Here is a 23,921-nt window from a genome sequence, read left to right as displayed (position 1 = left end):
TGTGTGATGGAGAGATATTAATCAATGTTTGATCCAGGAGATCCTGGAATAATTTAGATTCTTCTCTGTCCTTTAGTGCGATTTTTTTTTTTAAATTAGTGGGAGCATGTGCATTAATAAATGTGTAGGTCTTATTTGCAGATTTCAGAGTTAGGGCTGCAAGTCTAGGGAATTGAGATTTAAATTCTATAACCGAGTCAATGATTTTGAGATTTATTACAAATCTACTACCAAATTGTGGGCAATTTTTCATGACTTGTTTTCCTGGGATTCATTTATAGAGGTGGTATCCTTGTGATTCCATACGGTCTTGATCGCTGTTCCTAATTTCTTGAAGTGCCATCATTGAAATTTTGTGTTTATTCATGCTGTCAGAGATGATCTTTCATTTTTCAGTCTGACCCAGGGAGTTAACATCATGTGTCGAGACGAATGAGATTTGTTTAATTTTTTGTAGGTTTTGTGTGTGCGTTGGCTGTGGGGGTTTTCAGACACTCCGATCAGTCATAATCTTCTGAATGACAGTCCATCGAATCCGAATGCTAACTTCTCTGCAATTTATGGTTGCAGACGGTGGAATTCTTCTTCAAAAGACCTTTCATGGTCGACTGTCTAAGGTGTCACCTTGAGAAGAGGATAAATCCTCAAATTATAATTCTGAACGTTATTCAGAAAGGTGAATTGTAGTAGGCCACCCCTGACATGGAATGCAGATGCCTGTTGCAACTGTTCCGGACATGGAGTACAGACACTGCATAATGGATTTCAGTCGTATTTCCTCCACCATGGGGACAATCACCTCACCCAAAGCAGCTCATCTGCCCGAAGCTGTTAGCTCCCTTGGGGAGCTGACTTAATTACCCCTGCCCAACATTCGGCACAGAGACACTGAGTGTACGGTCTACTCCATTACAATGAACCGGCCAGACAACAACATTTGAAACCTGTTTCTTAATTCAAGTATAAATTTATTCTTTACCATTTTACGAAGGTCGATCATATATAAACAGGATTTTTGTTCCTGAATATCAACAGTTGGTAGGACTGGCCCTGCGCTTCTTCTATGCTTAGGTGGGACCATTAGGAGTGGAGAGAGTGTGCTGTTAGATATTTCCCGCCGTTTCGTCAGTAACGCTCACAATGTCAGAGCAACAGGTGCACCCCTCCACTGTGCAACACGTAATTATGAAATTATTGCTCGTGAAAGAGTTACAGTGGTGGAAATTATCCAGAGATTGACCGCACAGTTCAGTGATCAAATATTGTCAGGGACACGAGTGTTTGTATGGGATAAAAAGTTAGTGGAAGGACGAGAACGTGTAGTAAATCAGCAACACAATCGCAGTCTTCAGACCAGCATTACAGATGAAAACATTCGTGCGGTTACAGACATTACTGACGATGATCGATGTGCATCAGCGACACAAAATCAGTGCTGCTTACTACTGCGAGTTGTTGAACAAGGCGAAGGTTGCATATCGCCGCAAAAGACGAGACCAACTGATTCGATAGGTCATCCTCCTCCATGACAATGTGCAGCTCCATACTGCAGCTCTAACTGTCTCCAAGCTACAGGAAATGCAGTGGACTACACTTGATCATCCTCCTTACAGCCCCTACTTATCGCCCTGCAATTTCCATTTGTTCGGACCGCTTAAAAAAGTTCTAGAAGGGCAACGATTTGAAGATGAGAGTGTGGAAGACTTTGTGCGCAACTGGCTGGTGACACGACCCTGTTCTTTTTATGATGAGGGTATCAAAAAGCTGCCCATACGCTGGGACAAATGCATTTCCAAAGCAGGAAACTATGTGGAAAAAGAAATTGTAATTGCCTTGTGTTTTTCAATGAACGAATTTAAATAAAAAATAAAATCCCATTTATATTTGATCACCCCCTGGTGTTCAGAAAGCCTATACCTACAAATGTTATAATCAAGAAAGACCCGAACCACCCGGGAGAACACAAGAAAACAGCATTTTATAGCATGATAGGGCAGTAAATATACCACTAGATAAAAATGAATTTAATAAAGAGATAAACATCATCCACGATATTGCCAGAAGAAATGATTACCCTAAGAGCTATGTCAACAGAATAAAGAGTAAGTTCAGAAATTAACCAAACACTTTACTTGTAGATAGGAAAGAAAAGAAGAACTTTGCTACATTCACTTAAATTAATAAACAATCATACGGCTTGGCTAAACTCTTTAGGAAACACAATATCCACGTATCCTTTAGAACAGATAATAATAATAATAATAATAATAATAATAATAAAATTGTATTCAATTCGAATGGCGTAAACACCAATAGTATTTTCAGTAAGTCGGGAGTATATAAACTGTCATATCAAGACTGCGAAAAAAAGGATGTAGGACAGTTGTAAAGAAGTGTGTTGGTACGTTATAAAGAGCATGTGAATGCAAGAAGATATTCCAAATACTCTGCCATGAGCGAACATATGTATGAAAACAATCATCATTTCACTAACATTGAATGTGACATGGTATTATTACACCCGTTAAATAAAGGTAAACAAATGAATGTCCTTGAGAAGTTAGATATTTACAAGTTACAAAAATTTGATAGTGATAATAGCCTTAATGAACACATGGCAGAGGATAATCAGTTGTTTAAATTGGTGACCCAATATTCTAGAAAGAGGGCAAAAGAGAACGAGGGATAGCACATAAGGGGGAGAACATGACGGTAACAACACGCAGACGGCACTCTCCACCCCTCCTTCCATCCGCCGCACCTCCCACTACAACTACGCAAGCAGTCATCGAACAACTTCAGTTGCTTATTTATATCCCTTCGACAGTCGCATGACAGCCTTGTGCACCACTTGTGTTATAAAATTGGTAAGTTTTAATCATTTTTTACATGTTGTATTCACATTTTGTTTATGTTACACTATTGCACTTATAGTTTTTATTTTACCTCTCCTTCTTACAAACCATATAAAAGTTTCAACCTGGCTGCATAAACACCTATTAAATGAGGGTATTGGCTTGACAACTTGGTTTTATTTCATTTTATATTATTTTTAATTTCATCCTACTTGAATTTTATAAGAGAGTATTGGATCACCAAGGACACAGTGCAGTCATATCGCAACAGTGCTCAGTGCACCATACAGACATCATCCTACTGTGTTTATATTGAAATGACAAGATGTAATTTAATTCCATGCTACTATCCATCAATTTTTAATATGTTATATTGTACTCGTCATAGTTTTAGCTTTCTTAAAGTCTTATTATGTCTTATTGTAATATGCAAATTTTAACCTAATTAGCTGAGAAGAGAACATGCATATTCTCAAAACATGTACAAGATATAATGTAAATGTGAAAAGTAAATATTAAAAAAAAATTTAATACATAGTATTGACTATTTACTGTGATTAAGTCAATACGGACCCAATACTGGCCATTATGGTCAAGATTATTAATAGTGATTATGCCAGCCAGGCAAGAACGAAGGTTAAAATTGTTAGTATTTCAAAAGACCTGAACTTTCTAAGGACATGTATTAAAGGTAATGTCATACCTAAACATTTGAATTCAGTACAAAAGAGGGGTAGGTTGCAGCATCACGAAACGAGAACAAAGAGGAAAGTAAATCACTTGTGGATTAAAGATGAAATTAGGTTTTTACACCTAAAAAATAAAAAAAAATTTAAAAAATGCAATCTAACAGCCACACGCTTTGAACCGCGTAACCAACTTGCTCTGTCATTTATTTCTTCTAGCCTATGTTTTCTCATAAAGTGCTCCAATTCTTAATTTAATGATCCAACTTTGGCATTCAGGCCTCCTTTTAAAATACAGATATTCTTTTTATTTTGTACAAATAACAATTTGGAATAAAATTCCACCTTTTCTTCAGTGTCCGAAAATTCTGCTGAGACATTATACAATTTTGATCATCCTAACTTTTGTTTTGAACCTTGCAGTTATAATAGTCATAGAAACAGGGTTCTATTCTAGTAAACTTATCTTTGCCAATTTATTCATCAAGATTCTTACACCATTTTTATGTTCATCATCTTCCAATCATAACAAATTTGAATGAAAACTCTACTTTAGCTTGTATCTCTCCAAAACTATTCCATCTGGATTCACTAATTCCCAGAATATTCAGCCCGTAAATCTGCACTGTGGCTACTGCTTGATGAAGGCTACTGCTTTCTTTTAACATTCTCACTTTCTAATATCCTGTTTGTGTTTCATGTTTCAAGCCAAAGGTTGTCAACCTAGAATCAGTTTGGCTATGCTTTGTAAATGCTTCTTTAATTACAGAATTTAAGGTGTTCAAGTTATGAAGCCATGGTACCCAAGCTTTTAGTGGGGCTGCTTAATGCAGGCTAATTTTCTGTTAGGACTTTATCCCTTAGTCTTTGAGGGTCCCTCGTTTCTGCAAAACAGTAGTTTCTTTTTTTTTTTTTTTTGCTAAGGGCTTTACGTCGCACCGACACAGATAGGTCTTATGGCGACGATGGGACAGGAAAGGCCTAGGAGTTGGAAGGAATCGGCCGTGGCCTTAATTAAGGTACAGCCCCAGCATTTGCCTGGTGTGAAAATGGGAAACCACGGAAAACCATTTTCAGGGCTGCCGATAGTGGGATTCGAACCTACTATCTCCCGGATGCAAGCTCACAGCCGCGCGCCTCTACGCGCACGGCCAACTCGCCCGGTAAACAGTAGTTTCTCTATTTCCCTCAAGAGAGAGGAGCACCTCTTCCATTAACTATGCCAACCTGAAGATCTCCTTCTCTGCTGCAGCTGCCAATGAGGATTTTACCATAACACTGCCAAAGATTCTAATGTAGCTGCAGTCTGTCATTTAGATTCCTTGACCTTTACCTTACTAGTGTGGGTGACCCTGCCAGGAGCCTAAGCTCCCGCTGGCATCACTCTTGGGATCACTGAGACATGCAAGACTCAACCGCTTCAAGGTACCAGACCATGAGGCAGGAGCTACAGCTGGGTAGGGACAAACATACTTTCTCTCTATTTTCTTTGAATCAGCTCCAATGGAATGTTGTCAGGTCCAGGTGCCTTTCTGGGTATCAGTTTGTTAAGAGCCTCATAGAATTCCTGGTATGATGGCATTGCCATTCACATCCACAGATGCAGGGGCTGTTGTGGTACAGTTCGGAGGATGTCCTCAACTGAGGTAGATTTGTGATTTAAAAGAGCGGAGAAATGTTGTTTCCAGTGCTCCATGATGTCCTTGATATCAGTAAATATGGTAGCATTGTTGGCTGATTTCATAGTACCTATTGAAGAACAAATTGGTCCACATAGTTCTTTAATCCCTATATAGAATTTTTGCAGGTCTCTGGCATTGGACAATCTTTGAAGTTCTTGAGCTTTCTGTTGCCACCAGCTGTTCTTAATTTCCCTGATTTGAGTTCAACATTTCTGTTTAAGTTCTTGAAAATGGGCTTTCTTTAAGCTGGAGGATCAATCTTGCTAAAGGGATATAAGCGTTTGCTATCTGACTTCAATGAGGCTCATAATTTCTGCATTGTTGTCCCCAAACCATTCTTGACTCTTCTTTTCTACGAAATCAATAGATTCCTTAGCTAACTCAAGGAGAACATTTCAAATTGTTGACCATTCTTGCTCCAAGTCATTTGTAATAGTTGAATTGGATGCCAGCTGCTCAGAGATTGCATTCTGGAACTGTGTAATAATGGATTGGACTGAAAGTTTACGGATGTCAAGTTTCCTTCTGGACAGACTTGAGTGTTGCAGAGGCAATTTACGGTGGAAAGCAGAGATGCAGTGGTGCCAGAACACACTTGAACGGAGTCCAAAACCTACCTGGAAAGACAGTAACGCAGTCTGAAACCCATTTCCCTTTAACTTGGCTGAACTTTGTTTTATAATACTGTATGTTAATGTTTTAAACCTGCTGCATTATTTCAAAGGCCCATAGTGAAGAACTTTAGAAAACACTGGTGTTGCACCTTCAAACAGTTTGCCCATCACATTTTCCCACAGCCAATTATCACTCCCAATGTGTTGCAAGAACAGGATAAGTGAAAAATGAGTTCATTATTGAAGGTGGTTCAAGAATTCCACAGAACGGCTACGTCACATATTGAACTTCACCTGGTTCATAGGTGACACCCGACTCCACCTCTATGGATATCTGAATTGCAGAATTCAAATGCATTTGGCCCTTATTGAACCCACACACTATACTCACAACAATCCCTTCAATCAGAGAAGATTCAAGTTTGGTACAGTTTAGGGAAGCTAAATAGTGGAGCCAATCCTTTTTGCCGATTGTTGAGCAGCTGAATGACAATGAACTGACTCAAGGTTAAATTTCAACAAGCCACGTACCTACGTCAAATGAGCCTCTCGCCCTGATCAAAATTTTCTTTGATGACCAAATGATTTCATCGACAATGTGGCCTCCCAGATCACCTGACGTTATGTCACCAGATTTTTCTTGTGAGGTTACCTTTAAGATCGAGTTTATCATAAACTGCCATAAACAATTGACAACTTGAAGAATTTTTATCACCAAAATCAACAATAATGTCTGAGAGGCACTGTAGTATACTGCCTGAAACATCCAATGAAGGGCATGAGTATGTCTACAGGCAGAAAGAGGTCATTTTCTACTGTAAGGGTAAGCAATTTAGAAACTTATCGCATGTTTGTAGCTATCACCAAATAGAAATGAGATGGTATTAAAAGCCAACTGTTTTATATTAATCACTCTGTATGACTGTGTTAGACATGCTCAAAATCACACTAAAGTAAACTTCCTTTCATACTGGCAGGAGTGATATTGTCATATGCCAATCAATAACAACTAAACAGATCAATAACTCTTCAACTACAACAGTTCTATGAGGTGCTGGAGTGCCTAAACTTTGCCCATAAAAGGGGTTCCTTCATATGCCAGTAAATCTGCTGACAGGTCACTTAATAAAACTAATTGAACTGCAACCTTGAGTAACACAGATGACTGCCTAGCCAACTACGTTTTTCAGTCAGTCCACATGCCAATCATACGATCCTGGAGGGTTTTGCAAATAGAACTGGCTGAGAAAAACCTAATTCATGAAAGAGAAAGAGGAAGAACAGTGTTATAAAAAAAAGAATATATTATTTCAGTAAGTTAGAAAGAAAATGTGACCCATTGCGCGGAAAGGGACCCGAAGTCGGCAATGGAAATTTTACAGCAGAGTTCAACATAAGTACCTGCGGTGTAAAAATTGCATTTCTATGTTTTGACTTCTTGTGCTACCTGTGTGTCTTCTTAACAAACTAAGTTACACAGCAGTTCAAGTCTTCGCCACTTGATGTTGTGAAAATTTTGCACAACTGGTAAGAAAATTAGTGAAAGCTGTAATAATAATGTTATTGGCTTTACGTCCCACTAACTACTTTCTTGGTTTTCGGAGATGCCGAGGTGCCAGAATTTTGTCCTGCAAGAGTTCTTTTAAGTGCCAGTAAATCTACCGACATGAGGCTGACGTATTTGAGCATCTTCCAATACCACCGGACTGAGTCATGATTGAACCTGCCAAGTTAGGGTCAGAAGGCCAGCGTCTCAACCTTCTGAGTCTCTCAGCCCGAGTGAAAGCTATAATTGAGTTTTTCTCAAAATACAGTTTTCTTAATAGCAACAGTCAATAATATCTTCTTAAGTATTGCACGTAGAAGCATGAACACTTTCTTAAAGTACTCAGTATGTATATTATGCCAATTTTAGAACCACAAAAGTCTCAAAAATTCCAACTTTAGGTCCCTTTCCGCGCAACGTGTCACGTAAAATAATGGGATTTATTTTTATACTTACACCAGCATTGAAGATAATTGCTCCAGTTTTGTCGTTCCGAGCCAAAATATCAATGCCAAGACCTTCAGCAAACTGGTGGAATTGAAGGGAGTCCATAGCTAAGAGGGAAAGAGTCTTGTTGGTGCGACATGCCAGGCCACGAAAGGTTGGAGGTGCCCTATTATGATAGTCTGAACGTGCAAATACTGGACTGTGAACAGACTGAGCTCGACGTAGCCTTCGGCAGTTCTCCTTCAGTGCTGCAGCAGTAAGAGCAGATGCTGATCTATCATCACCTTTCCCAGTCAGCATTGATGTTTTCAAACTGGAAATAATAATAATAATAATAATAATAATAATAATAATAATAATAATAATAATAATAATAATAATAATAATAATAATAATTATCTCCTGTTTCTTTATAAGAGGACGATTTATTTATAAACAATTGAAGAGATCGGGGCAAAAGAGTGCCAAGCAACATTTTCTTAATTTTAAGAGAGAGCAGTTAGAAAGTTTGTTCAAATCGTGAAATCGTACCATTCACGGAAAGGTATCACTGTATGTGATTTGCAGGCATAATTTCTTGTGGGCTGCTATTTGTAGGGTCAAAAGTCAATACTTTTAATACCATGTCACAGATTACTGTGGCTTGGCACTTTATTGCCCCAATGGGAGTGACACTTATCTTAGGAATATTATTTTATGATAATGAAACAATGTCTGATATTTCAAATATTTTAATCAGAAATAAAAACTAACACCAATCTTCAGTTAAAATAATATTTACATTGGTAGCAGTGGAAATTGGGGTGGAACTGGCAACTGAAAATAAATTTAAATCAACATAAATCTGTCACGGAAAAAAGTCTGTTTGTATCTTTTCACTATGCTGTTCTTTTCAAAATATGGAATTTAGGAACTTATAACTGCACATGCATAACATTAAAACTAACAGATCAGCTGCTCCTTTCCTACACTTCTTCACCTTCATTAGTGTCTTCAGAGTCAGGAATCAAGCTGAGATAAAACTGGTGATGGACAGGTGAGATATAGTCCAGGAGTTTCAACACATCTTGTAGTTTGTTTTTCTTTACTTTTTGCACAGTAGTGTACTTTTGTTTCAAGCTCAACGTTGTGGTGTTGCCTCTTTTTCACACGTTACAGTCTTCAAAATCCATATTCACTCTTGTTTTTAGTTTAATAAACCATGGATTACTTGCTTCAAATTTGAAACAAATTACGTCTGTGAATTTAAATTCCATGCCACTTACCATGTTTTTTTACTGGTGTTCAGGAGTCCAACTTTTAGTGCCCAAAAGTCATAAAAAGTCGTCTTGTTTCATGTCTGTTACACTAAACTTCTTCTTTCTTACACATTCTTGAATGATACGTTTCCAGTCGGCAGAGTCGTACACATGCGGTTGATTTCTTTGGTACTTCTCAATTTTGGCAAAGTCTCTATCTGATGGCAAGAATGTGTGTCCAGATGTTAAAAACCAGTGTTTGATCTCATTCAATCGTTTAGTATGAATTAAATAAGACCAGAGTGCCATTATATTCCAGTTTTTATTCTGGCCCCCGCAGTTATCAGAAAAAATCACAAGCTTTTTAGCATCGACGGCTTTTGTTCTCAGATACTTCAGAATTGCACTACCTATTTCGTCACTGCCTCTTCCTGCAATACCCTCATCCCACAAAAACATGCACCCCAACGCTTTACCACAGTCATGAATTCCCACATTGTATGTCCACAATTTCCGTAGATAAAATGCTAGAGAACAGGCGAGTTTAGATGTTGTAAGATCTGCTGTAAATTGACAGATATTACATGAACTGAAGAATTTTCTTTTGCTAACTCACAGTATTCAGCCATCTTTGCTCGCAGTGCATTTGCAGACCATAGATTGAATTCTTCCTCAATTTTGGAAGATTTTTTCTCTTCTTCAGTACCATGATCTATTTTCACTTGTAGGGAGTCGCACGTCTTACAGGTATCTGCGGGAGGGAGTTTGAACCCAATATTGTACTCTTCACTGAAAATACGTCTGTATTTATACTCTGACACAGCTGGGGGTGTTTTTTTTTTTCAGCAGAAATTTTCAAGTATAGGTCATGCATTTGTTTAATGTTCATATTACTTCCTAAGTACATTCTACTGGGGTTTTGCATTCGACTGTAATGTGATTGATACATCGGAAACCTATTAATGTGCTGGTGAACTAGTGCTACAGCTTCATCTGAAGCACGATTAGGCCTGTTGTCATATTTTCCTCTTTTCTTTGCTGGAGGGGTGCTTGCCTTAGACTTTATTATTTTTATTATATTGTTTAATCTTCCTCGGTGGTTCTGCTGACCATGAATAATCACAAATGACTTCTTGCAGATTCGCCGGGTTATATCATCGGTTTTCAATCGGTAGACAAAGGTATTTTGTTTATAGCTTGGCTCTCCGTTTTACAGGAATAGCTTCAATGCATCCAAAATGAATAAGCATTTTGCTTATCAAAATCAGAGAGATCCCAAAACCCATTAAATATTGACAATATCTGTTGTTCTTCAAGTTCAAAACATTTCAGGGGACAGCGACACAGCTCTCCAACTTTTGCTCCTGGAACAACTTTTCTGGTCTTACACGCTACATATTCTCTTCCTTTGTTTCGCCTCTTCTTATTCATCTGTATCTTCTTAATACGTCTCTTTCTCTTCCTAGAATTCGGACCTTTCTCAGGTGAATGTAATGGTGACCTTGAATGATCCAGGATATCTTAAAAAGTGCAAAATACCACATCTTAGTAAGAGAAATACCCATGTTGTATCCTCTGTTATGCAACTGATAACGATTACTTTAAGAAGAGTGCTGCAAAATTATGCACTAGTTTTTCTGTTAACTCGTATAAACCTCTGGTCGCAAGTGACAATGAACCCTTTCTTGAGAAAAATGATGACTGACAGCAACAGATTTAAAATTCGAACAATATAGTGCCAAGCCACACAATGCATATTTGCGAATGTTGGTCAACAAAGGCCTTAAACTAACCAGAGTAAACTCTGAACTGAAAAAGCCACTTGCTATAGATCCAAGAGTGTGTTATAACGGTTCCTAAAACATAACCTAATGACTTAAGTTACATAACCCCAGCAACAATGGCAAAAACTTTTGTTATGGTCAAAATAATGCCAAGCAACAGTTACCTCACTTCCACTTTCAGAGGAAATTTTACATCCTATGTGAGGAAGATAGTCAGGGTCTACATTAGTATCACTGGGATATTCTTCAGAATCACTCGATAACACAAGCTTCCTCCTACAATGCATGATAATCTGGGTCTCCTGGTTGCTTGACACTGTTTTGCTCCGAGTGTTTCTAAGAACTGTTGGGGGCAAAAAAATGCAAGTTTCCAGTATTTACTGATAGCTTATCATAATCGTCAACAGATGGCACCGACAGCTCAGTTTTGCCAAAAATGTTGGTTGGCACTCTTTTGCCCCGACCCCTTCAATTAGTAATAGTTCTCTCTATATCAAAATATATCATTTGTTGTAAAGTCACAACCATCTAAGAGTAACACCTTAGTGGATTTTGTCAATAACACTTACCTTAGCAGACTTTGTTGACCTGACTGATTTTCATTGCATAGAACTCTGCTATTAGAATCACAACACCTATCATGAAATCGGAAAATTTCACCTATGTTCGAACAACTTGGTTGATTCTTTGTGGCCAACAAGAGTTCTTTACATTCTGAATTTCTAGAAACAGTAATATCTTCCATGATTTTGTCAACATTTCCACTTGTAAATCCAAGTGATGTACACACTTTTCGCCGAATCCTCATCACTTGACAACTACTCTCGTTGATCCATCGTGCTTGAACAATCTGAACAGGTGGAGAGGTACTATACTTCGTCTGTTCTTTTAGAAGAGAACACTTTTCTTCCAGTTCTTTATGTTTGTTTTCCATTTCTGAAAATAAAAAGAATATCAAAATGCAATCTTTTACATGATGATTAAATAGAGTCTCACACCTTCATATTAAAATAGATAAGATTACTGTGAATCAACATGTAGGCAATAGTAACTCTTTTCCTGCTGCATTTCCTACAACAAATGAACCAATAAAAATGTCACTAGTTTTACATCCCATTAACAACTTTTATGGTTTCCGGCGATACCAAAGTTCCAGAATTTTGTCGAGCAGGAGTTCTTTTATATGCCAGTAAATCTACCGACATGAGGCTGACATATCTGAGAACGTTTGAATACCACTAGACTGGACTAGGATTGAACCCGCCAACTTCAGCACAGAAGTACAGGGCTTCTACCGTGTGGGAAACTCAGCTCAACAATATAAGAATCCTTAACCTTTGTGTAGTCGCATGAGAATAATTGCATTGCCAGAACCGCAAGGACGTAATTTCCAGGGCTCAAAATAAGAATCTTTCTCATCATTTAATACTTTTTTAGGATTTAACTATTTGCAGTGCCCTTCAACGTGATTAGAATGTGTCACCTAAGGTACCTGCAGGTTACTTTTACATAATTTTTCAAAACAAAAGCAATGTATTATGCCCCTTAAATGGACTAAAGAAATTCAATTTGTAAGGCTAGTCATGATCTGTGTTAATCACATCATGTGATAAATTAGTACGGTATGTTCTAAAACACTAGGGAGTAATCTCAGCATCACTCCTCTCGAGTATCAATTTTTCTGCATAAAGTAGATAAAAGAAACATGTTACAGTTACAATATAATGAGGATAAATATTTCTAGTGATCGTAATTATTGCATTCAGCTAAATGTAGCATTACATTAATATTCAATATGAAGAAATAGCCCATATTGGTCACTGAGAGTTTTTATCAGAGTTTCATAGAGAAATTACGCACTTATACTATGTTAATACTTGTTAGTTGCGCATGGAGGACACGTTCAGGGGATTATGGTCATCGCAGGAATGACACCTCCCTCACACAAAGGAAGCATAGTCTAGATTAATTCCAAGACAAGACAACTTCAAATGAACAAAGGGGAAGGTATGAGGATGGGGAGGTCAATTGGTGAAGAGAGAAATACTGTTCAATGCAAAACAAAATCGACCCGGAGGATATCTCCATGAGCGACCAATAAAGGGTTAACTACATAATTAAATTGGAAGTTAAAAAAAGATTAAAACAATATTTACTTATTTTAAGTCATAGCCTGTTATATAAAAGTAATGAAATCCAATCATTTATAGGGACCGTGCCAATAGCGAGTTCTGCCATCTGGTGGCTTAATCTGAAGTAACTGGTAGGAGCAGTAGGAGCATCTTTCACCATCGCGTTAGTATTTTTATTTTTTATTATATTTTACTAGCTGTAAGTCTTTGACTGTTCACATTGCTTACTGAGGTAGCCTACGTTTTGATTAGGATTCTTCAGCATATTCTCTAAGCATGAACGAAACTCATAGTACCAGTAAATGCAGTAAATGTTACGTGAACTCTTCCGTGTACGGTTGTAATTACACCTACGAAAACAGCCCACCAGGAACGAGTTTTGTTCTCATTTTCCAGCTGCAGCTGCCCATAAGATCAGAAGGGAAGCATGGATAACATCTTTAAAACGTTCAACACTTGATGGAAAACCGTGGGTTCCTGCCAGTAATTCCAGAATCTGCAGCCAACACTTCATTGATGGAACACCTACCAGAGACCCTGAGAGCCCTGAATATAAACCTACTTTGCATGTGTTACCAGGAAGATCTAATTTGGACGAAATACAGAGGAAACTGACAGTCAGGTACAAGAGGAGGAAAGGGAGACAAAGTGAAATGCAAGAAAACATGAATTCTGTTCCTGAATCACAATCTCCCCAAACTGTTTGTAGTATAGGTTTTCAGACTGATAATTTAACATTTTCATATGACCAGGGAAATGTAAATGTACTACTTCGTAATTTTATATCTGGCCAGTGATAATTCAAAACGTGATTCAGAAACTCTGACAATTTTAACGAGCTATTCAGAGACTGAAAATATACAAAATACTTTGTAATAAATTTACTATAGATTTATTGCCCCATGTGGACAAAATTGTTTATGTTGCTGGAATATTAGCAAATTTAAGCTCTCCCGTAATAAAATTACAAACATAGACACAAAGAAAACTATACAAAACATTATATTACATTATTGGTAGCCTGTTCTGTACATGTTGCCTAAACAGTAGTGTTATAGTGTTCAAAATAAAACCTTTCCAATGTTGGAATGACTTGTGCAAGAAAATATTCATTTCTCTGGACATTCACATTTACACTTTCCAGGGGACTATACACAAATAAGTCACATAATCTGAGGTTCAAAACATATGACACGTGATTCTGTGTATAATAAATGTGTGACTTCTTCAAAGTTATATCTCCCAATGGAGACAATGGATAATTGGTTTTTCTGCACATGAAAATGGGCACTTAATTTCCAGCAATTTTAGTTCATCAGGTCCCTCCACAATGTCATCAGGACTACAGCAGAGCCATGGTTGTTTTTCATGAATAAACAGACCAACATGTTTTACACTGCATTTAAACACATCACAATATTCTGCAATAGTTTCTTCCTTACTTCTCCCATACTTAATTGCTAGCATGTTTATGTCTTTAATCATTACAAATGATTTTGCAAGCTGTTCTTCGTACATTCTGGTTTTTAGTGTCTTAATTTTTATGTGGCTTTATACTAGCAGATATTCTCAGGTTTCTCTGCTCGTGCCCAAGTTTGCATTGCGATTGAGATTTTGTAAACATCGCAATTTGAATTTTCTGAGTTTTGCTTACTGTAATGTTCATCTCATAGAACTGTTGCACTCTCTTTGGTAAATTATGAACATAATTAACTGGAACTAGTATTGCTTTTAAATCTGATAGTCTCTGAATAAAATAACAATCATGTATATTTTGATAATTCTGGGTTTCTAATTCATTAATAATAACCTAAAAATCCTTCATTTTCACTGAAATAAACTGCATTATTTACAATATAATGTAGATCTAAATAAATAAATAAATAAATAAATAAATAAATAAATAAATAAATAAATAAATAAAGGTAGCTATCGAACAGGAAAAGTTAAACTGAACATTAAGGTTATTTGTTTAGTAATGTTAAAACTAAGTATTACAAATTTATAAAATATTAAAAGTATCTAAACTAAGAAAATTCTTTATTCTTACCTTGATGTTAATATTATATGGGGTTTGACTAACATTTGTCTCTCTCAAACATAAACCACATACTACTTTTAAAAGTTTTTCTTCCACCTGATACATGTGATGGCTATCATTAAGCTCTCTTCCTTTCCTCAAAGTAGAATTCCTAAAATACTGAGAACTCCACATAATTTTCTGGAAACCCACAAGAATAACAGCATTCGACATAGCTGATTAATTCAAATTATACGTATTCACAACACATTTAAATAAGTAAACAATGACAGCTGATGTTATTCTGGTGTTTCTCCTACCGATGAATAATTGTCTCTTCCGCTAGGGCCGCTGCGGTCGAAAATTTGTTGTTACGCACGGTCCCTATTGTCCTTGTGATCCAACCTTTGGTCCTTGGTTCATACATCATTACAAATATCCCACATCATAGTACAACCGGATGATCGTCATCACTGTCAATATTTCTTCACGAAATGTAAAGAGCTTCACCATGTTTTCTTGACACGGCATAAGCCCAAAAGACTACATCAGGTCTACAAGTACGGGCCATGAAAGCATCAATGTTAACGCCGTCATGGTTATTTTCTACCGAACCATATTTTTTGTACTGGACTATCACCTGGCACATCATTACTACCATTATCATTTTCACTGTCCGCATTTATGGACAATCTGAACCTGAATTATTATTATTATTATTATTATTATTATTATTATTATTATTATTATTATTATTATTATTATTAATGTTACTTTGAGAATAAAGTTTATAGAAAAAAAATTGGCCCATGGTTCGATCCTACCTCTCAAAGCTGGCATCGAGTGTTATGGTACTTAGCACCATAATGTATCACCAGGACCTACTGTACTGAATTCTATCTGAAACACCATGTCTAAAAATTGGCCTCAAGTTGATCCACAACATAGAGCATCTCATTTGTACTTTTATACCCAGACTTGTTAACATGTTTGTCTACTTGTATCATATATTGCTCACCTATTGTCGCTTGTAATATTTCACTTTTCTTTGTAACATTTTGAGCACCATAGCACTTTGCCTAACTCAACCACACACCATAGTGTTAATTATATATTTGTTTCATACTGTTCTTACTGCTTAGAAACACGTTTTAGGATTATGTCAAATATTGTGTATTGTTTAAATATGGCTGATGATGACCCCGAGTAGGGTTGAAACTAGTCCCATGTAATGTAAATACACGCATTGTAAATATAACTATGTATTGAATAGGTGGAAAACTTTTATGTTTATAATTTATATGGCATCCATGCATTTTTATAGAAAATGGGTATTGTTGAAGTTGTTATTTCTTTGTATTACAGGTGAATATTTAAAGTGAAATATAATTTCATGGACTGTATATCTACTGATTTGCTCGCTATATATAACTCACACTTTTTTGACCAAAATTAAGTGTGAACATTTTTGGTGCCTGATATATGCGGGGATTGTGTGCGAAAAAGAAACGTTAAATTTTCATTAAGCTATTGAACTGGCATACTTACCCTATTCACTGTCACTGCCCTTCAATCTCCGAGCTATTCTTGCGTGCATCATTCTGGTCGCTTTCCCATACTGCATCATCCTGACTTCCGTCCAACGCATTTGTGATGTCCGTCTTCAAGAAACTATTCACAATAACGCCTGTCGACACCATACTCATGCCCGCGTAACCAATCACACACGAATTCAACTGATGGCCTCTTTATTTTGCCTGCTGGCATCAACTCGTGCTCCTCTTCTGCCATCAATTCGACGTACGATTTATGTATATTGTCCTTGAAGAGTTTGTTGACGGAAACATCTAAGGGCTGTAGACAATGTGCGAGTCCACCAGGAATTTAGAGATCAGTTTTCATTTCCTGAAGATGTTTCTCCGTGTCTTCCACCAACTGTCTGCGCAAACTGTCACACTCTAGCATTGCTGGGCGTCGAAGCAGTGCCCCTGGCCGTGCTCCCTACACTGTATGGAGCCAGTCCTAAGAGCTGTATCCATCCATCCTTTCTCTTGAACCCGTACGTGAATGCCTTTGAGAAATGCTGTTTTTCACATCCAGTTGTATGTACAAGCACGCTAGATTATCCCTTCTTGTTGATGGTGGTGTTGCATGGCATGTCAAAGTTTATTGAGGTTTGGCCTGCACTGCCAATTTGAGATAAGAGGCGACTGTTTTTCTTCCACATTGCTATCACATAGCGAAGAAAATCTGATTTTGACGCCAAAATCGCTTGGCATTCTCTGACAGAGAGATGTTTGCCTTCGCAAACACAATCCTAACCCCGGGTCACTTTCAGATCCAAAAAGCTGATTCCTCCTTTAATTGCTAGTTCGTGCACTTTGAAATGTAGCATCTCGTGCGAGATACTAAAGCCATCATTTCGCAACTCTGTAACGTAATGAAGCAACTTGTCTTCCAACTCAGGAAACTTACCAGTTTTCATCCCTCTTAATGCCTTATGTGTTCGGTTGGTGGTTTCTAGTGCAGCTTTCTGTTTATGCCAGTAGCGAACGTTAAATTCAGTCACACTGAATTCTCAACCAGCAGCTCGATTACCATGTTCTTCAGCATATTTTATCACTTTGAATTTAAACCCAGCCGTATAACTCCCACGTGTCTCCATAACTTAAGGAACGACCTACACAAGAAAAATTAACTGAGAAACAACAATGAAACATGGCAACAGAATAATGGTACTTGTCAACAATACAACAGATGGACGATACCTAATACCGTGATCACTTGACTACCTGGACAGGGAAACATTCCCAGTTCATGTGATCAGCTCTGCTGGACAAGTTGCGATAAGCATATTGACAAAGACAAAAGACTGAGAGGGATGGTTGAGTGTGACTCACTGGCTAGGAATGTGGCCTTGGGGCAGGGGTTTGCGAGTATTTTTGTTACAATAGCTAGGCCCAACCATTCTGCAGGTAGAAAGAAATGCAGCTTCTTCTTGTACTGTCACGAACAAAGTACCATAACAGCAATTGGTACAGTTCCGATATTTAATATAGGCATGTCCACAGAATATCAAACATTATTTTGTGCAAATACCGCGTGTCTTTATGACAACATTGGAAATTAATGCGAGTTATGTGTGGGGATTTTTTCCCTGCAATTTCAAATGTAAAATTGGGGTGCAAAATATACACAGTGGCGAGTTATATTCGAGTGAATACGGTATTCTGATGAGTTAATGCATTCAGTTGTAGTTATAAGTTAAAATGTTCATAAACAAGGTCTCCTGTCACTTCCACCGTCATCGTCACGTGTGTTTGTCACCACGTTATTTCAGTGACACACTTATTAGTATGTCTATCCAGTCGATGATGAAAATTGTCTCAACTTATGCAAGAATATGCAATGGGTAGAAATTACTCATGTGCGACAAACATAAAATAACACTCACAATACTCAACTGAGACACATGAGAATGCAATGAGAACTAAGTTATATGTGAAAATCCAAAATGAATGTAGTATGAGTTGGAATACAAAATATTCATTCTAACTAGAATTATTCAGTTAAACATTGCCAGTGTGTCGTCTTCAAGCAGAACAATTACATCAATTGTGTTTGACAACCAATTAGTTTATTACATTAAATGTTGGGCATTTACTAAATGAGCAAAACAAAGTGTCTCTTATATGCAAGGAGTCAGGTAGACTGCACATTACTGTATTGCAATAACTGTATAATTTAGGATAGGAGCAATATCTGCTTTGTTTATGATTCAAAGGAATGATACTATTAAAATAATCATTCTGAACTAAACATACTGAAGTATATGTTAATTTTATCAAACTCTCTGTTGTTGATAGGCAGGCCAATCCTGATGTGATGAACTTCACAGCATCGAAATATAGCCACATGCTCATATAGACATCTTCTGCTTCATCAACATATTTCTTTGATTTTATCTTCTTTAATTAATGTTACATATGACTTCTCAAGTTATGGAGTCCCTACATTTTTCATCACTGGTAATTTTAAAAGAAAACTTGTTGCACTTGATTTTTTCAGATGATTTTTGTAACTGGCAGATTTCACATCCCACAATTCCTCATGATACTCAGAGTTATATTAGGCCCATGATTTTTTTTTTTTTTTTTTTTTTTTGGGAGCATGTTTTTAAGAACGACATGGTTTCTGCTCGCACGCAGGAAGTAATGTGATCTAAATAGTTTGGAAGTCTGCGCACAGCTAGCACGACTCATTACACACCGCTCTATACTAGCAACAAGTCATCAGTCACTGTGACTTGTGAGGTCTGTGTAAGGGCTACTTGCAGCCACAGCTACATATTTAAAAAAAATGCTATTTGTTCAGGGCGTCAACCTAGAAAGATCTTTTGCCCCTACTTGCACCACATGTGACGAACCTGCGAGTATTTTGTAAATGGCAGAAGTGTAAAGTGTTGAATGTGAGGAAAGGAAAGTTAAGGATGACACAAACACCCAGTCCCCAGGCCAGGGATATTAATCATTTACAATTAAAAACCCCTGACCTGGCCGGGAATCGAACCCGGGGCCGCCGGGTGACAGGTGGACGCATTGCCCCCTACACCGCGGGGCCAGACAATAGCTACACTGGTGATCTTGCACTTAAGACAGCTTCTTGCAGGTGGAAAGTCACCAGTGTATTCCTAGCATAACCAATATAGGCTGATTGTAACGTGGTTTTCAAGCTTATAAAAACAAACATGGCAACAACCACTACCACTGTCAATTACTGTATCTACGTGAATAATCCCCGCAAATTTTTTAAAAAAAAATTGAGGCACGAAATTCAGGTGCGGGTTTTGTTTGCTTTGACGTTGGCAACACGCTCCTGGCTCACCTAGTTTTTGATGCTGGGTGTACAGTTATGCTTTATGTAACCACAGGTGGAATAATACTGTCCCCATATGTCATATTTAAACAGAAAACTATTCAGACTTTTAATTTTAAACTGCCTTTACATTTTAAAAAATAGTATTTTACAGAGTCATTTAAATTCAAAATTTCTCTGTGTCACGATAGAACGCATCTTTCGGAACGTGCAGGGGTAGCTTTCCGCACTTTCACTCACTTCGGTGCGTCTTTAGTGTGCTTGATAATTTAATTGCTAAGTTCGAGTAAAATCGTATATTCTTTTGTATTCGGAGTTTTAAGGAACGCCACAATATCACGTAGCAGGCAGTGTGCGGAGAAGCAGAAACCGCAAAGACAGGCGATGCCAACAGTAGGCGAAAAATTGGGGCCCATAATTATAATCAATTCGAACGTACCAAACAATACTGTCAATGCCGATGAAACTGCATTTATTTTTTATTTACTTTTTACTGCCGAGCCCAGACAGTCTTATGGTTTTAAAGTACATGGGGTCACTGTACTGTATTGCAATGCAGAGAGAAGCGAAAGACTTCCTCCCTTCGTCATAGGAAAGTTCGATAAGCCACGATGTTTTAAGGGTGTTGGGCACTTTCCGTGAAAGTACAAGGCATCTAAAAATGCAAACAGTACAGTAAACCAAAAAATAAAACACTTAAACACAAGAGCCAGCATAATTTGTCCTCGTCGTTGAATCGTGCTTTTTTTCTTTCATTGCATGAGGTTATGTTTGCCAGTGAGTTATCCAAGTACATTATTTGAATAAAGTAAATGCACCTTGTTGGATATATTTCAGAAATATAATTTTTTCCATGGCATTTGGAAGGTTTAAACTGTGAACCAATGTTAATTGCATGCAGTAGTGGGGTATCAGAATATTTTGTGACGCGGCAAGAATTGGCATTTCTGAATTACAAGTTGGCGGTAAATTTGAAATCACGTCATAGTGTGGTTTTACTGTATCGCAAAACTAACATCAGACTTCGCCAGTGTGTCTGTTTCAAGTATTTACATTGCACGAAAAGAATTATCCACTATCAGTTGTGTTACTATCCGAGTAAAAAGAGACCGTGTGTGAGAAGTGTTTTAGATGTGGAGTATGACGAATTTGTAATTTAGGAGAGGATTCTAGTGATGCAAGCGAAGACGAATCTTCCGATCTACAGGGAATAGAGCCTATTGCAAGTTCAGATTAATGAAATACCTGTAACATAAGTAGGCCTACTTGCTAATTTTCCTGGCATTTTACAGCAGTGATAATGTATTTTTATCATCTCAGGGAAAGCAGCTATATCCGTAAATTAACATGTTCATATTAGCGTAATGAACACGTGGACCTCGCAGAGTGATATGAAATGTTCATTTATACCTATTTTACTCTTTCGATGGAGGAATTTTAGTTCGTTTCATGTTTTCAAAATGAGCCTTCCTAAAATTAGGGTCGGGCATTATTCGGTGGCGGAGATTATTTGTGTAAATACGGTAGTTTGTTACCATGATGACTGAACAATATTTTTATGTCAATGAAGTAACTAAAAATCTAAATTCTCGAACAGTAAATAAATATGTCTGCCTGTTAAGTCTTCAGCCTGGAGGATGGTTGTATGCTCAAACAGCACCACCAAAGTTATGCAGTAATAGCAAAACCGCAAAAAGTGATGGCAGAGCCATAATGAGGCATGTTAGGCAGGATGAGGAGTAAGGCAGTTTGCCATTGCTTTCTTCACTGGATTAGAAAGTTCTACTCCAGCACGACCAGCCCAATGACTAGCATCTTTCATAATAATCAGATGCACTGTCCTACTCTGAATATATTTACTCAGCACCACCAATACCTCAGAAGCTTCAATACTGTCACAGCCATGAAAGAGACAGACTGTCGGGCTGAGTGGCTCAGACGGTTGAGGTGCTGGCCTTCTGACCCCAACTTGGCGGGTTCGATCCTGCCTCAGTCCAGTGGTATTTGAAGGTGCTCAAATACGTCAGCCTCATGTCGGTAGATTTACTGGCACGTAAAGGAACTCCCGTGGGACTAAATTCCGGCACCTCGGCGTCTCCAAAAACCGTATGAGTAGTTAGTGGGACATAAAGCAAATAACTATTATTATTATTATTATTATTATTATTATTATTATTATTATTATTATTATTATTATTATTAAGAGACAGACTTCAGACAAAGCTACATTTTGCTCTGGCCTGTACAAAAGAAACAGATGCAAAAATACTGCAACCACCAAGAAATCGGAACAGGCTGAAGTAAACATGTAGCAGATAAATATTGGAAAGTGAATTGTGTATAATTGTTATGAGAATATTTTAGATGGAATTAACATTTCCAGAGATATTTGGAAAGTTTGTGCACAAATATCTCCATTATTGCAGCTTGTGCAGTAAAAACAGTGTAAAGGATTGGAAATTACATTTTGTACAACTTTTATTACTATTGTTACATGCCCAATGATGTGGCCAGTCTCTCTTTTCTCTCTCTCTCTTTTTTTTTTTTTAACAAGTTGCTTTACGTCACACCGATGCAGACAGGTCTTATGGCGATGATGGGAAAGGAAGGGGCTAGGAGTGGGAAGGAAGCGGCCATGGCCTTAATTAAGGTGTGAAAATGGGAAACCACGGAAAACCATCTTCAGGGCTGCCGACAGTGGGGTTCGAACCCACTATCTCCCGAATACTGGATACTGGCCGCACATAAGCGACTGCAGCTATCGAGCTTGGTCTTCTCTCTATTATTCTTCTCTTCATCTAGTTTCTCCATATGCCTCCTCGAATAGGAAATGAGCCCTGAAGATTCTAGTACTCCATCATCATGATATAAAGAGGAATCTAGCTGCTAACAGTGCGTTAGTAGATGGAGTGGGCTATCATCAGTGCTGGTATGGTGGGTGTTCCACCAGAGTGAGAGTATCGTCGTGTTGGAGTGTTGTTGGAGTAGTGAGTATAAAAGACTTCAGTTCATGGAGTGTGTGGTCATTCATGGTTGAATATAAATGTGTGTGCTAATTGGGTCATCCTGAGTTAAATTAGATCAATTAAATAGACATAACATTATGTACGGTTTTTCAATACGGCTAGTGTCAATTGTCAATGGAGAAATTTGACATTTTCTGTTTTGGGCCCCTTAATAGTGCTACACCACTGTATACAAATCATATATGATGTAGCCTAATGCACAACACCACTATCTGTGAACTTCAATATTGAGTTTTTTTTAGAAATTCTGTTTATTTTCTCATGATGTCAAAACACACAGACAGACATAAAAATTGATTTGAACCCATTATTTTACTTTTGTACACATCATCACCAGTCGTATTACTCATTACTGAGTGTTGTGACCCCATTGTTTTGTCTCTAGAGAGTTACATTCTTCACAAAGTGTCGCCATCCAACACGATCTTCAGCTTTTCTTAGGACATTCTGAAGGGGAAGGCAGTTATCTTCCTAGCCTCATCTAGCCACCTGCCTGCTGTCCTTCCACGTGGTCTTCTGCCTTCTATTTTAGACTGTTCCAGGTTGTCTCCATCCTTTCTTAAGATACGCCCAAGGAACTGAAGTACTCTTTCACTGACATGTGTAGAGAGATGTTTCACTATCTTCAGCTCTTTAATGATGGATTCATGTGTTCCCTTCCGGTCCAAGCTACACGTAGCATTCTAGGCCAACACCAAATCTCAAAGGCATCAATGTGGTCTTTGCCCTTAGCCTTGATGGTCCATGTCTCACACCCGTAAAAGAACACGGAAAACATTAGTGCTTCAACCAATCGAATCGTCATGATTTGGATATAGCCCTGTTCTGCCTCTTTATCTCGATTTCCTGTGTCACTTATACATGACCCAAGGGATACAAGGTCATTAACCAACTCCAGTCACTTTAATCGACCTGTGAGGTGCACTTGATTTCTACGATCAATGATCATGATTTGGTCTTCTTCAAATTGATTTTTAATCCATAAATGAGACTTGCATCCTTTACTCTTGCATGTA

At 37.8% G+C, this 23,921-nt stretch overlaps 1 protein-coding gene across 2 annotated transcripts in view; it reads right to left on the bottom strand.

Moving 5' to 3' along the window:
* The window catches only part of LOC136876111 (thioredoxin domain-containing protein 11), a 120,208-nt gene that overhangs the window by 44,139 nt on the left and 52,148 nt on the right, over nucleotides 1–23,921 (bottom strand). For both annotated transcript variants that reach the window (XM_067149781.2, XM_067149782.2), the window contains 2 exons: nucleotides 11,422–11,788; nucleotides 7,840–8,143 (listed from right to left, as the gene is read on the bottom strand). In XM_067149781.2, coding sequence (XP_067005882.2) covers nucleotides 7,840–8,143; nucleotides 11,422–11,788 — 671 coding nt within the window. The remainder of the gene's footprint in view (nucleotides 1–7,839; nucleotides 8,144–11,421; nucleotides 11,789–23,921) is intronic.

This window comes from Anabrus simplex, chromosome 6 (genome assembly GCF_040414725.1).
Source record: "Anabrus simplex isolate iqAnaSimp1 chromosome 6, ASM4041472v1, whole genome shotgun sequence".
Taxonomy (NCBI): domain Eukaryota; kingdom Metazoa; phylum Arthropoda; class Insecta; order Orthoptera; family Tettigoniidae; genus Anabrus; species Anabrus simplex.
The sequence above is the reverse complement of the archived record's forward strand: the minus strand, read 5'-3'. Positions and strand labels throughout refer to the sequence as shown.